A 15808-nucleotide genomic window follows, 5' to 3' on the forward strand; every position below is an offset into this window, starting at 1 on the left:
TGAAATAAAGACATTAATTCTAAATTTCAAAGCACCTCTGAGTTTTTGTTTTTTTTTGGTTTTCCACAGCAAAGATTCACTATTTTGACTTTCAAAAGACAGCAGGATGAGCTTTTCTACAGTCGTAATCACTACTTATCATTTCTTATTATTCAGTCAGGGGCAACATAAACCAAAAGTTCCTCACAGGAGCTTTCAGAACGTGGGCAAAGTGTTCTGTATTAACACCTGGCTGGGATTTGATTTGATCAAATCGAAAGAATTCTCATAACTATGGGTTCTGCTTCCATCAACACCTTACATTTACATACTTTTGCTTCTTTTCCAGAGATATTCAGATGCAGATTTCCTGTTAAAGTTTATTGTATGTACTCTATCAGCAGGTAAAGAACTTAACATGCTGTCACATGGACAGGTTACTGTGTACATGTAACAGCTCTCAGATGTTGTTGCTTTGGGAGTTGGGCTTCATTGGACAAGTATTTGAATATGTAACAGTGCCCATTGCTCTATAGATGTCAACTTCAGGTGTTGAATCAATCATTTGAATAAAAGGTGCTTATTTTCCTCAGACATGTAGTTTACTTGAAATAAACAAGCAGCATTCAAGTTTTAAAGTGAAGTTAAAGTACCTCCAAACTGGATGAAAGTACAGAGGTTAATGTCATGTTCCACCATCATGTTCAGCTCAATAAATCCTCATTTTATGATCTTTTTGTCCCTCACCCACGAGTGATTGATGACATGTCAATAGCTGTCTTCCAACTATGAAGGTGGTCTCTGTCATTTGCATTCTTTTCTCCCCGTTTCGCGTCAGTGTTGTTTTGGACAACATATTAATCACATTTTAATGACTGAGCGCAAACATGACAAAAAACATTTTTGGAAGGTGGTTTGAGGTTGTCAAAACAAGGACACACACACGTATTGATCGCTGCAGTTTAGTGTTCGTTTTCATAAGGAAAATCCAGATTCAGCTGGGTGTTTTTTAAGGGGGGGGGGGGAAGACAGGGAACAGTGTAAATACATCTGTGTGGATGCCAGATAATTTGAGCATTTGCTCCTCTGTGATGGAGGAGAACACAAGTGTAAAATGACAGAGGCCTCAGGTGCAGGTGACAAAACCGGTTGTTGTCACACCTAATCCAGACACAGCCTTTAGATAATTGCCATTTGATTTGCTATTATTATTAATGTGCTAAAAATGGCCGTGAAATTATCATTTAGAATGGGCCTGTGATCTGAATACACATCGCGCATGCAGCCGCTCCTCCAAGGCACTCGACTAACTCAATTTATTGTTATTAATGTTTACAAATTGTTGATGGCTTGCAAACACATTAGGCTCGTGGGAAATTACATTTCACCCAGCTGTTCAAATATCAGTTTTTATTTACCAGCCACATTTTCCAATTAAACTACAAAAATTGATTAGGCTGATTTAAAATAAGCATCCTTTTTTATTTCATTAACGACGCCCACAAAAGAAGGAGCCGTCGAAGGATGTGCTCGATCTAAACGAGAACAATAATAATGCTGCTGCAGCGTATGTCACCTCAGGCACGAGGGCCTTCCTTCTGTGATAACTGAGCTCACTGTTGCTTTCCTAATCAATTCTTGCACAGAGGATCATTACAGCACATAAACATGTTCATTATATCCTACACAATCATTGATTCAACACATGGATTAGCATAGAAACAACTGTGCGGGGGGGGGGGGGGGGGGGGGGGGGAACATCCACCTCCTAGAAGATGTTCCTAGAATTAAGACATTTGCTGAATAAGACAAATGTTAACAAACTTAGTGCACATTACTTATGTTGGTCACACTTTCTTTAGCCTCTGTCCTGGGAATAACACCAACTCCATTTTGCATTTTGCTCCAAAGTTATTCTGATGATTGATGATGTTAGAACCATTAGAAGATTGTACTTAGGCTGCATTATACATCATGAGCAGTATGATGCTGAGATAGGCTTTGGTAGTCAGAGGGTTTGTTCTTTCATTCTGTTCCAACCTGTGTACATTATGCATGAGCTAAAAAGGCTGGTAAAATCTCCCAATAACAGTAAAAGTAAGCGCAGCGCTTTGATGAGTTGTTTCAAGTTCATATTAGTTCTGACTTTTGCTTAAGTCAGCACAAGGAACGGGCCAAATATTAATGTTGTTTGTACTTGTTTCACACAACCCAACATTTCATCTATCGTACTTTCTCGGACCAATACGGGCAGCGTTATTAGACATTATAAACTTCAAGACTGCAAGTAGTAATTTAGTGCACAAACTGGGGCACCTGTCTGAACTGGAGGCCTTTGGTTTCCCACTTACAGTTATTACCCTGCGGATGCAATAATGTAAAACCGTGCACAGCGTCGCAGAAACACAACACACTTTCACTGCAATTGAAGAACGATAAAGTGCAAATCAGTCACATCAAATTACATAACAGAAGCCTTTTTCATGTTCGAGATGCAGCCATCACGGTGATGCAATAAGAGGAAATGTGAAGTGATACTGCCGTGATTGGATTTGAATTAAAGTGAAACTTTGAGGCATGCATGATTGAAATAAATCATGGATAATCATTTGAGGAGAACTAATTTTAAGCTTGCGTGTGTATTCAAATATTTTGTATTAATTTCTTTGATTAGATACTTTAATTATACCAAAACACAAAGCATTAACAATATTCTAACCTCAATGACTTCACACAAAGAGCAACATAAGCTGAGGACCAATACAGATGATCTGTTTGGATGTATTCAGATGGTGAATCACATTCTTTATTAACTCAACCTCCAATTATCTTTTAACCATAAAATTTGTAATATATTTATACATTATAAAGTTGCAGCCATATTGAGGTTGCTGCAATTGTCCAAAACATACAAAGTTAGATTTTATACAATGAAAAGTGCACTAATAAAACACAACTTTGTACACAAAAAAAGAAAAATAGCTACAATTATTTGCATGATTGTCCCCATTTAGGGAGTGTAAAAACATAAAATATTAGATTGCTGTTTCTATTGTATGCTTTGTGTTTTGATACTTTCCACCAAGGGACTCTTTTCTACTGACCTTAACCATGACACTTATGAGCGCACAGGGAACTGTGAGCAGGACTATGTTTTCTGTGAACCTGGCGGACCAAAGGGCTCCGTTTTGAATGCCAACGGCACGCAGCACTTCCTTGAGCCGGAGCTCCTTCTCCAGCACCAGGCCTTTGATGGTCATGCAAACGGTGTACATGAAGCCCAGCACCAAGAACATGGGGAGGATGCCTCCGATATTCTGGATGAAGCTGGGTGTAAGAAGGGAAGCAATCAGAGATCTCAGCAGTTCACTTTGACAACGAGAGTGAAGTGGCCTATGAAGCAACACCACAAGATTTTGTTTTTTTTGTAGGTTTAAAATCTGCTGTGTGAATGTAGGTACTCAGTGAGAGGCTTAAAGGAACAACGTATAAAGAAACGTGAACGGAGGTTAATTGGCCAGAGAAGAAACTGAATGTGACATTAAAGAAGAAGAGGTAGTAGAAGAAGAAAATAAAGAATACGTTAGAAGACAGGCATGATGAACAGCGGTGGAAACTATTTTAGAGATGAAACAGGATGAAAGGTCAAACTGAATAAATACATCTATCCTGTGCTTTACATCATTAGGAGCATTCTATATCCCTCAGCTATCCTGATGTATCACTATATGATTGTCTTGACATGTTGTAAATGTAACAGAATGACTGTATCATGACGTTATCCTGGGCCATGTATCGTATCATAACGTATATTTACACATCGTAAAACACATCGTAACACATCGTAACACATCGTAACGCATCATGACACATCATAAAACATCTTACACAAGTTACCCATGTGATTCCCACCACTACAGTATATAACACATTTGACTTTCAGGGAGTGTCATCAGATATTTTTCTTCCCACTATTTGATTATATTTGGTACAAAACTTAAATTAACTGGGAGTGTAAATAATGTTAAAAGCTAACAGGTAGGTCACTGAATATTATATATTGACTTTTACAGGTTGCTTTTTGCAGTATGTAAGTGAAAAAGAGAAGATGATTTTGCAGACACTGAAGAAACCATGGGAAAATAATGTCATTCAGAGCCCCATACACAGGTTCAACACCAATGAAGCATTTATTTATTTTTGTACTCAGCTAACCTTCATACACTTGGTGCATCGGCTCAATCAACCCATTTAGAGCTGCACTTCATGCCAGAGATGATGTATGATTTGATGCTGTTACAGCACAATGAGGTGATATTAAACCGGATTCATAATGCCACCAAAATGCCATGTCAATATCTTCCCTCTCCGCCAATAAAACAAAGTGCTTCCTCTGCTTTATTAGACAGTGAAGGAGGGATATCAAATAGATTTTGACAAAGTATGGATTTCACGTTTCACTTACGCTTGCATTCCATAAATACTGAGAATGTAATGCAAGCGAAGCACAGTGGAGCACGGATGTGAAGATGAGGCACAAAATGAAGGTGCAGTAATTGGCAGAATGGCGGCCTTTTTTTTAAGCAATTAAACTAAAACTATTGATCATAATAATGACCATGAGTGCAGTCCATTTGCATGAAGTGTATTCTGTTTGATTGTGGTCAAGATATTTTCAAAGGCCTTGTTAAATCCCTGCAAAGTGAGTGCAAGTTCACTCACGAAACTACATTCAATAATTGCTAGGTAGCCATGTACAGATGACTTTTTAGAAGGTGATTAATTTCAGTTTTGTCTTTGTGGAAAAAGTCATGTTTTAGACTTTGAATTGATGGGATAATGTTACTCTTTGTACCTTGAAACAGGGTTCAGGCGGAACAGCAATTTAAGACTTTAAAAATACCATTTAGTGAAGGCATTTTTGTCAATAGAACAACTGATGATTAAAGTATGGTATGGTTGTGCAAACACAACAAAGAGATTCAGTTAGCCCCACTGAGACTTCAGAGGAAGTTCAGTGACATAGTAGAACTTGAACGGTAGCGAGACAGACTTGTTTTCGAGGACACTTCCCCCCCTGCCCTCGCGGGATGGATCCATTTCAAACGAGGCCTTGAAAGCCGTAAGAAGGGATTGGTTGACATGGAGTTTCTAAAAGTTGAAACACAGTGCATATAAAACCGAAATCTCTGATAGGATTACATAAACAGAATTCCCTTTTTGAACCCCGAAGATTCAAGCATACTCATGAAATAGATACACTTCAACAAATGAAGCTTGCTCACACTTTGCTATCTTTTTCTTGGGAGGCGAGCAGCCCCAAGTCACAAATGTGTCAGTATGAATCCTAATTCTGTTATTATCTGCGCCTGATTCTTGCCTAACATCTCTGTAACACTTGACAGACTGTGTGAGTTAACTCCTTCTGCGATTTCTAGCACTGGAGGGGGAAAGAGATCAGTCATGTACACCATGTCTGACACTGACAACCTTGCCACCAGATGCTCCTGAATTATACATTCGTTGATCGATCAAAGGTGCTTAAGTAATAGAACTCCGGGCGGGTTTGTGTTGCAGAGCTCCAGTTACGTTGGCAGCCTGACCTAAATTTAGGGACGCTTGGAAAACTGATTTCTCAGTAAACTGAGCGATAGTAGAGGACAACCTCTCAGGAGGTTTGCGTGCTACACTTAAAGAAGAAAAAAGCTACTTGACTCATTTCGAGCAAATACACAGATGAGATCAATGACTGGTTGGAAATGAGCTATTTATTAAAAAGGAAAAGATTTCATTCAATGTGGATATTTCATCGCTGGTGTAGTGTGAAATCCATTTACTAATATTGTAGCACAGTTTGGTAAACAGCAAAGCGTTTAAAGATTATTATACAGTTTTAAATTTCAAATCTGAACCACGCATTAATGAAAGGGAATGAATCATACAAACTTCACATCATAAATGGGCTCCGAGGGGCGTCTGTATGCTCTGTTGAGGTTGCCACTTGATAGTGATTCACTGATATCACTAGTCTTGCTGAATTCTATGAAATCATTTCTGAATATTAATCACTGACATTCAAAAATGAAGACTTGTGAAAGCAAAGAAACATTTGATAATAAATTTGCCATTTCAGGCCTAATAGTAAAAGACAAATATTTGAACATAAAGTTGAAGAAAAGGTATACCTGCTACCATCTATTGTTCCTCAATCAATATTCAAATGTGTTTCTTTTACTCCTGACGATATTGCAGTTTGTTTTAATAGTGGGGTAAAGAGCTGTGATAGTCAGATACTTAGCAGGGATCATTTTACATCCATTTATAACGGTAATGGGTTTGCAACCACGTCCTGGAATGAAGTCAACTTTTTGGTGTTGTTGCAATGTCTTGGTTCTTCTGTATATTTTCAAAGTTAACTTTAACCCTTCCACATGTTTTGAAAGGAGGTACACAAGAATATCTTCATGCCGTTAAATTGTCTTGTTTATGGGCACTGCATATATAAGAGTCTTTGAACTTAATAGTATCTGACATATACAGAAAAAACATTACAAAAGGATTGATGAGATTTTACAAACAAGTCAAAACCAATAATTGAATCCAGCTTGAAATAAAAACTCATCTCTTAGAAGTACTAAATGAATGTGCTTTAACTTTGCATGCTGCGTTTTGGAGTACAGTCAACTAACCTCTTGTTGAAAGCTTATACTATAATAAATTAAGTGATGATCACGTTCAGATGAATGCTTTTAATATAAGCAATTACAGAACTGGATGGGCTAATGTTTCATTTAGATACTTATTAAAGTTCAAGGTTTTTCTGTGTTTTTTCCAAGAACTATTTCTAATTACCTTATACATTAACCGTTTTTTTCTTTGGTGCAGTTAAATTAAATGTGACAAAAAGGTAATTAACTTTTAATACAAACAACTTCACAACTTAAACTGTGTAGTGTTGAAATGTATAAATAATCTGTCTGACATTTTAAAGTGATTGTGTTAACAGTGTTTAAGCAATCAAGCCTACATGGTCTTGTGTTTGCGGTAATGTTCAGAATACACTGCACATTGATTTGAACAGAATGTCTTTGATTTTCAGCAACACTATCACAGCCTTGAAAATGTCAATCCGGCAGTTAGGAGGCAAATGAGACATTATCTAAATATATCCATAAAGGAGACTTTATTCTTTATATCTGCTTGGACTTAATGAACACTGCAGCATCGGCCACTGGGAAACTATCAAATGCTTTTAAATGCCAGCTCTTGAAAAAGTCGCAGTGGATCAAAACATTTGATACAAAGGATCGCTTCAATGCACGTCTCTTATGATGCATTTGGCTTCAACATTAATTAACTTATGGATTGGGAACACTCAGGCTTTGCATTGTGACCATTTAGCATCCACTTCATAATATATATACATCAGTGATGTATCTGGATCTATACATTGTAAATTAAATAACTAAGCGGCCAACACTGTACCATCAGTTTTCTTATGTCAGTATTATGAAAGAATATTTGTCGTACTCTAACCATTATTCGGGGTTCACAGATATAGCGGCTGAATCTTGTAAGCTGTCAGTACTTGCTCTGTTGACGGATATCGGCATATCAGCAACAAATTTGGCATTCACCCACTTTTGCTGCTACGTATCTGCTGAGTCATGTCAGTCTAATGATGAAAAGCTAGTATGCATTATGATGTAGCCTAATATAACATTTTTTTTTTGCCTTTAGAATCAATTTCAGCATTCAATATAACTAATATCACAGTGTCTAGATTAAGACTTTGTTTGGCTGTCTAATTACTACTTTTTAAAGAACATTTTTATTTGAAAGCGGTTACAGTTTGTTTGTAAATATGTACAAATGATTTGTGCTCATTCAAAAAGTGTTAAGGCCTGAATGGTGAATGGAGTTGAGCATGTATAGTGTGTTTCTAGTCTTCTCACTACTCAAAGTGCCAAAACACTGAAGGTCACAGCATACCCATTCACAACTATTCTCACAATGATGGCAGAGGCTGCTATGTAAAGTGACCATCAGAAGTAATTACATTCATACACATTTATACGCCACTGACCAAGCAGCGGGAACAACTTGGAGTTAAGTGTCTTGCCCAAGGACGCATCGATATGTGGCTGCAGGAACTGGGGAACCCCTCGACCATCCGGTTGAGAGACGACCTACTCTTTCCACTGAGCCACAGCCGCCCCCCAATAAATGACTCACAATGTTCAGTGTAACAACAATTAATTCATGAAAAACATTAGTATTGGATCAGTTATCGGCAGCATTGTTTTTTTTTTTTATTACATCAGAATCAGTATCGGCCCTGATTTACTCCTCTGGTGCAACCCTAAACCTGTATTAATTGATAGATGTTTTCTTTAGCAGTGGCTTCATGGAGATCATCTGCAATGTTGGATAAAAGATGTGATTTTTCTAATGGTGTTAATATTGTATGTCACTTTTGCATGACTAAGAGGCACTCGGAATGTAAAAAAAACTAAAAGCTGAATTATTCTTCAATGAGCTTCAGATGTCCTTAATATGCTGAACTATCTGCCCACTTTAAGTACTAAGCGAGCACATTAGGTTAATAAACCACTGAAGATGGACAAAAGCATATTTCACACATCCTAGATTTGAATATTCCTCACATCCAAAGCATCACTATGTTCTGTTTTACTAAAAGCCGCTTTAGATCTAATGTCAAGCCTGTGTGAGAGTGAGAGTTTTGATATGGAGCACAGCCTTTGTATTACAACAAGAGATGCCTCTGATCCAGAAGCATGGCGTGGTGCAGACACCGCTGATAAAAGAACTAGTTTATGAGCTACCGGGACCTGCAAGGGTCAAGCTTTATCCCACACCGTCATCGCAGGTCTGTGCACAATGTGAAGGAAAACAGTGGGAGCTAAAACAGTTTGGTTATCTCAATTTGGAAATGCCAACAGGGTGCGCTTTGGTTGAAGCCGTGCAGATTGTTAACGGGCGTGTTACAGCCAAACGAAGAGGAGCAAAAAGAAAGCCAAAAGCCAAAGCCATTTTTTTGATAAACCTTTTTTCATTTTCAAGTAAAACTACAACTGTAACCTCGTACTGTAGCACTTTAGTAAAAGCTTCTATTGAACAATGTAAACATGTTTTCTGTTTTACCCAAACTAACCCAGTGAAGAGCTTTTTACTCTGAAGAGGACATCCAGGAGATTTAAAGTGCGGGGTCTTTAATGGCATCTTGAAGTCACATTAGACCAACATGTCCATCTGACTGCACAATGTTCTTTCCTTCCTTAAGAAGGTAACAGCACAATGTGGAAAATTAAAATTATTCCCACAGAGGTCCGTCCCCATCAGGCCTCTCTCTGTGTCTCCTACAGTGTCTTCCTTTGTGTGATTTCACTCTCAATTATTTATGGATGAAATAGCAGTTTTCATGTTTTAATAATTTATAGAAATGCCCAAATGGCGAGGCAGGCGAACGAGTAAATGGTGGAGGGACCGAGGATGCTGCTGCACTTTATGGCTTCCATTTATCTTCTGTAATTATTAATCTTTTATTTTTGGATGATGAAACAGAGGCAATGGGGCTGGAGATGGCAAATAAGCTACAACATCACTGCGGTGAATTGAAAATGGAACCAATTGCCTTTTAAAGTGCTGTGCATTAGAGGGAAATAAAATAATCTGGTGCTAAGTTTAACATGTTGCTGTTAAGAAAATAACATACAGTATAATGTACAAAAACGCATAAAAGGCTACAGAGAGGATGTCAGTCTTCTTTAGCGTGCAGTGTATCTACTACTAATGTACAGTAAATAAGGTGGATGATTCTATGCTTTAGCTAATGGAAAATGCCAAAATTCCTCTCAGATGAATCTCTCCACTGGGCACAATATTCAGTTCCGCAGTGCATTCATCCAAGAAGGACTTCTCAAACTATTACCCTTTGCACGCAAAACCAAGTTCACCCGTTAAACTAGTAAAATAAAAATATAAAATGTGTGTCTTAAACCTGTTTTAATACAGCAGCTACAAAATAAAGTGCATAGAAACGAAGCTGCGTTTAGTCATGAAGCCAGAATGTGAATATAAAAACAGGAGGAAACAGGCAGTTGATAAAGAACCAAGTAAAAACAGATGAAGACTGCTTAGCTGATGTCCTCTAATTCCACGTCTTCATGCTACATTTATTGCACAAAACACAGCACCATGTTTCCAACTATGTATTGTACCCAACGCATCTTCAGTATGAAGTTGTAATTTCCATCTTCCTTCTTCTTTAGCCTCTTTAAATATGTTGATCCAAACACCAGCTGAAGGCTGCCTTACTGTAAATTCTGCGCCATCTGAAGCACATAGTATTTCTAAATTGGATCCCCTAATCTCTGGAACTGTGTTTTTTCCACAGGGTGCAAATACTTTTGGGCCTACTGGTGGTGTACATACTGGGCGTATTGTGTTGCTGGACTTAAATCTCCCTGGTAATTATCCTCTCTCTTGATGGCATCGCTGGGCTTTTCCCTTTAATAATGGAGATCATAATGTTGTGTGGATGGGAGTCATTTTCCCAGACTCGGAGGAAATCTTGGATGTGGAAGATTAAGAGTGATAGCGCATCATTTCTGTCCCTTGGTGAATGAGCTACATTATAGTTGGTGTTATCAGTGGATACATACACAACACACATGGTGCCTGATGTCAATCTTTAGCACATGATTAAGCTACATGAGAGCTGGGGTCGGGTATGTTAAGAATAAAAAGCTTTGGAAACACAAGGATTGGGGGGGGGGGGGGACTCACGGTGGTTGCTTAAATAATTCAGTGTTCATCAACTATTCAGGAATTTCCTGTGGTTTCACTAAAATCAATACTTTTTGCTCACTCGTTCCCTCTTGGTGTCTTCATTTGTGTCTTTTCCTGTTGCTGACCCTGGATGGTTGGTTCAATTTATTCCAAAGAACGTCCGATTTTTTTTACTCCTGAGACATTATTAGAGGAGTTCCACGTCTTAGTCCTATAATCAGGTGAGTTGTGTTCAGCATAAGACACTTTCAGAAGAGACAGAGACATCACAGAAAGGCTAAGCAAGACAAATACGAGGGAACATACTGAAAGCATAGTGAAGCTTCCACAGAGAAATCTAAAGAGTCGGAGTGACTGATAAAACCATAACTTAACTGTGTGGCGTCAGCGTGTGGCAACTCCCCAGAGTGAGTATACTTTTATTGCTGTAATACCTCCTTTCTCTTCCACTAATCACAAGGCTGACAGATAAAGGCATTTGTACTTACCCGTCATCCACAAAGCAAGGATACGGCATTTGCTGTGCGAAAACACCGAGGGGTTGGGTCTTTGACGTCTGCGCTCGTATAATGCCGTGGTCCATCATGTCCTGCAGGTAAGCGAAGCCTCCCCATATATAGCGCAGGTCGTTAAAGGAGTTGTCTCGGGCCCCGGGAGACCAAGACCTTATTAAAAGCAGACACACAATGATTTGTCTTAGCAAAGGGCAAGTAAGCCATAACCAGAATGTTGAGAAATACTGTCACAACATCATGACTGTTCTCCGAGGTTTATATGTTTGACAGTAAACTGTAAAAGAAAAAAGAAAAAAAGAGATCTGATCTGTTTAACACCCAGGACAGTACAATTCAGCATCTTCTAGAATCTTAAAAAACTTTAAGGAACACGTTGACATTTTGGGAAAATATGCTCATCAACTCCCTTTGCTGTAAGTCTGAAGTCAAGACTGACATCACTCCAATGCGTTATGTTTCATACTAGATAAAGCCAGCAGGTAATCAGTTGAGCTTAAAGCAATGTAAGCAACTTTATTAGGCTTAAATTTTGTTGAAATAAATATTCATCATTGCGTGTCATGAACAATATTAAATGAAAAAGCCCTTTAAAAAATGTGTGTCTGATCTGTGTTTATATGAGCCCTCCAACCCTTTCTACTCATGTGCCACTAACACTTAAACTCATCACAGTTAGCTTGCAGATCTAGTTCCAGCTGGGCGGCACACACCTGTTGCTACCTTTTCTATTTTTGGGATCTATTTATTCACTGTATTTGTCAGTGTTTCTGACCTCAATGGCAGACACTGCCAATTTAACACGACGTGAAAAAGATCCACCTACACACGCCTTTAACATCTCACAAATGAACATTTCTTATTTATTTTGTTTTGTTTGTTAATTGAAACATTCGGACAAAGGCAGCAGTTTCCTCAATTTTTCTGTCTTTATGCAAAGCTAACCATTTGGCTAGTTTGTGTTTTTTTCTAGCTTCAAAATGATCCCACACATAGGAGTGTGTTATCAATCTTGAAGGAGGATGATGCTATGTACATTACTTATGAGGAGTAAAATTAAAAACATCAGCAAGAAAAAGAAGACAAGCCTGCACACTAAGTCAATATCACATCGGCTAACTAAGACTTTTTTTTTGTTTGCTCTGGTATCAATCTTCTCTTTCTACACATGGCAATGAGACACATTGGGTATAATTCCTTCAAAAAAGGTACAAGTTAGTACAAGAACTAGCTATGTCACCTACATCTCTTTCAGTATGACGGTCTGCTCCACCTCGTCGACGTCCATGCGGATTTTGTATTTGACATAAGGAGGGGGTTGGCTGGAATCCGGTTCGAGGTTTTCAAAGACGACGCCGGCCCAGAACGTATCATTCTCCAGGAGCTCCAGGGCTTTGGTCACCAGAAGACCTTCATCTGAGGCTGCCTCAAACTTATTCAGGTCCAAACACTGTCGACAAACACAGAGGATATAACCATAATGTGCTACTGTTTTATTTAGATCTATAGTATCCACATAATGGGAATAAAACACGGGAGGGCATGAACTCACTGGCAAATGGCAGATGAGTATTTCGAGAAAAAAAAGTGACACCCAGCTATAAACCAACTATGTAGAGTCTGGTTCCAAATGATGTGGTGCTGTCAGGGGTTGGCGAAATATTTTGGGCTTAAGACAAGCAAATGAGATTCAGTCTTGCTAGCACTCCCTGTTCTGTGGCTTTGTCCCCCTGTTTCATGAGACGATAATGAGCTAGCCATCCTGGGAGGCAGTCACACCTGACAGCTGTCCACACATCTCGGCGCCGCAGTAGTTTTCTCATTTCTCCCCACAGGATCGTCTGGTCTTTATTCTATATCGGGCTGCGGTTTGGAAACCAAGCTATCACAGTAACGACTTAAGTTCAGTACAGTGAGGACATCGCAGCAGGGGACTGGTAAGTTCATTCAAAAGTTTGGACAACTGAGGGAAATAAACAGAAGAGAAAAAAAAAAAAGCTTGTTTTGAGCGACTTGTTAACATCCGCATAAATAGCTGATCATTGTTGGTCGTAAACTTTTTGTAACTGTTCTGCCGTCTGAGCTGGCCAGGACATGATGCTGAAGATATTTCTAATCTCAACAAACCTTTCCTAGTCAATAAAGATTAAATAAACAAATACTACTAATAATAGTGTGCTCTACTTATTATTTTCTTTTGAGTCAAAAAATAAGACAATTAAATGTATAAAAATAGGCCTGGTTTGTTTTTTCATTGCATTTCTTTGCCTTTGAGGTAACATGTCTGCTCACATATCTTTGTTCATGGTGAAAGCATTCACTCTTCAGGCCTTGACATATAGAGACTCACTATTATCCTACAGATGCATACAACTATATAAAATGGCTCCATCATAAAGGTTGTCTATAACCGTCCCTTTCTTGGTATCCATCCCGAGCATAGCAATTTCCATTACGGCTGAAAATAGATTGCATTACGTTGGAATTTCATTGGCCGTGTAGGGCTAACCCCAAGGGTCCACCTGCCATCTTACCTGCCTGTGGATTGATGGTATGTGTGCGTGTGTGTGTTTGGGTTTGTGTGTATGAAAGCATGGCAGGGGCAGTGGGTGGGCTTTGTACATGTGTTTGATCACACCGCACAGAGAAAGAGGGTTTTCGCTGCAAACTGTGCCACAGATCAATATATCAATGTCAACGGTGTGTTTCCTACTTAGAGACACCACTCTGTTTGATGCCTGCACACATCCACTACTGTCAAGCCTGTAACAATGTTTTTTTGGGTTTTTTTTTTTTGTATGATTATCGTGGAAGCAATGTAGTGACAGATCTCCCTGTGTGTTTGACAGTTTGCAAAGTCAAGGATATTAAAGTTTAATGAATAAAGAGCAGAGCTGTTTCTTGCTTGTTCTGTAAAAAGGATGAAGGCTGATAGAGTGAGCAAGGTACAAAAAATATATAGATGACATAGGGAGAAGTCTTGATTTTGGTTTAAACATCAGTAAAGCACAGATACAGCAACAGAAAAGCACCGTGCCTAACATGGATACAGTGTGTGTTAGAAGCAAAGCACCATGCTCACATGCTGCAGCACCCTGTTGTGAGTTGTGTCAAAGTCCCGAAACACAAAGATAAAGGAACAAATGAAGGAGCAGCAATTATGTCAAGGATACCAATCGTCTGCTAAATGGCTTTCTTCAATCTTTAGGTTCAAGTCTGTACAGACAGAAACTACTATTTCAGTCGCTATGAAAAATAAATGGTAATCTCTTGTTTTTATGTATAACATGCTACTGGAGTTTTTCAGAATGGATCAAGTTGACTCATGCGGATCATTTCTTACAGCTCCTGGTTAGTGTCATTTTTGGCGCCCCCTGTGGAGAAAGTGGTACCTCTTACCTCTTGCTGGTCTCGTACTGACAAAAAAAAAACTCCTCCTGTTTTCACTTAGAAGTATCACTCACTGTGGCCATGGAACATTTTTTTAAAATAAAAAAACATAAATAAAGGCCTGTTTTTTCAGCTTGTCATCAATCTTCTTGTTTGACACTTACACCCAGCAGTGGTTACAGGCATTACCAGTAACATTAAAGAAGTAATCAATCTTTTTCTGATGGCCTCGTTTGCTTTTTAAGGTCGTAGGCATCTTTTTTTAATTTCAGTCTGTTTCATGAGCAGTGAAAACATTGTCGCAGGAGCCTTAAAAAAAACCCAGAAACTAAGAAAATATATCTAATAATATTAGAATTGCTCGACTTATTTTCAAAGATAGATAGCTTTCTTTGAGTATTTTAAAGGTCATGCAGTTCTTGTTCTAACGCCATCTCTAACCAAAGAAAGCACATGGGTAATATCAGGTGAATCAGACAAATAACAAAGAAGTGAGAGGCTAAAAGAGAACAGAGGCGGGAGGGCAGAGAAAATAATGAATTACCAATTTCCTCACCAGTGAGAGTTTTGTTTTAGAAAATCTCAAATGTCAAAGAACAGCCAGTTGTTGTTTTTTAGTAATCCAATTTCTCACTATGTTGAAGAGGTCACAGAACACTACGGTGCATGAGTGGGCAAGAAGCCAGGTTCACGAGGTGCTTTGCAAACGCAGAAAACAAAAGAGTTACTTACACCGAGGAACTTGGAGAGGAGCTTCAGCATTTGGGTTGTGGTGTTGTACATATCCCGCCAGTCTTGGGGCGGCATGCCGGGTGGACGGTCCTCTGGGGGCCCGTTGTACAGGAAGTTTTCCAATTGCTCAGCAGTCCATGCGGTGCCGCCGAGACGCTGGTTGAGGGCAATGGCAAACACTGGATTGGCCAGCAAAGCCTGAATACAACAGAAAACGCAAAAAGATTGTATTATCTAGGAAGTATGGGTGGTCAGATTCAAATAACTTTTATTAATACTATTTTAAATCAACTTACAGATCGCATACAGTATCTGAACATTTTTATCTCTTGGATTTTTAGGTCATATATTACACTGTATGCACATATCTTTACATATTTCAT

General features: G+C 38.8%; 1 protein-coding gene across 1 annotated transcript in view; it reads right to left on the reverse strand.

The window, feature by feature from the left end:
* Window positions 1-15808, reverse strand: part of LOC132958271 (phospholipid-transporting ATPase ABCA1-like) — a 149498-nt gene that overhangs the window by 102678 nt on the left and 31012 nt on the right. The window contains exons 12-15 of the mRNA XM_061030999.1: window positions 15426-15623; window positions 12548-12753; window positions 11280-11456; window positions 3084-3306 (exon numbers count right to left, since the gene is read on the reverse strand). Of these exons, the coding sequence (XP_060886982.1) occupies window positions 3084-3306; window positions 11280-11456; window positions 12548-12753; window positions 15426-15623 (804 nt within the window). The remainder of the gene's footprint in view (window positions 1-3083; window positions 3307-11279; window positions 11457-12547; window positions 12754-15425; window positions 15624-15808) is intronic.

The sequence above is a fragment of the Labrus mixtus genome, chromosome 23, assembly GCF_963584025.1.
Source record: "Labrus mixtus chromosome 23, fLabMix1.1, whole genome shotgun sequence".
Classification (NCBI taxonomy): domain Eukaryota; kingdom Metazoa; phylum Chordata; class Actinopteri; order Labriformes; family Labridae; genus Labrus; species Labrus mixtus.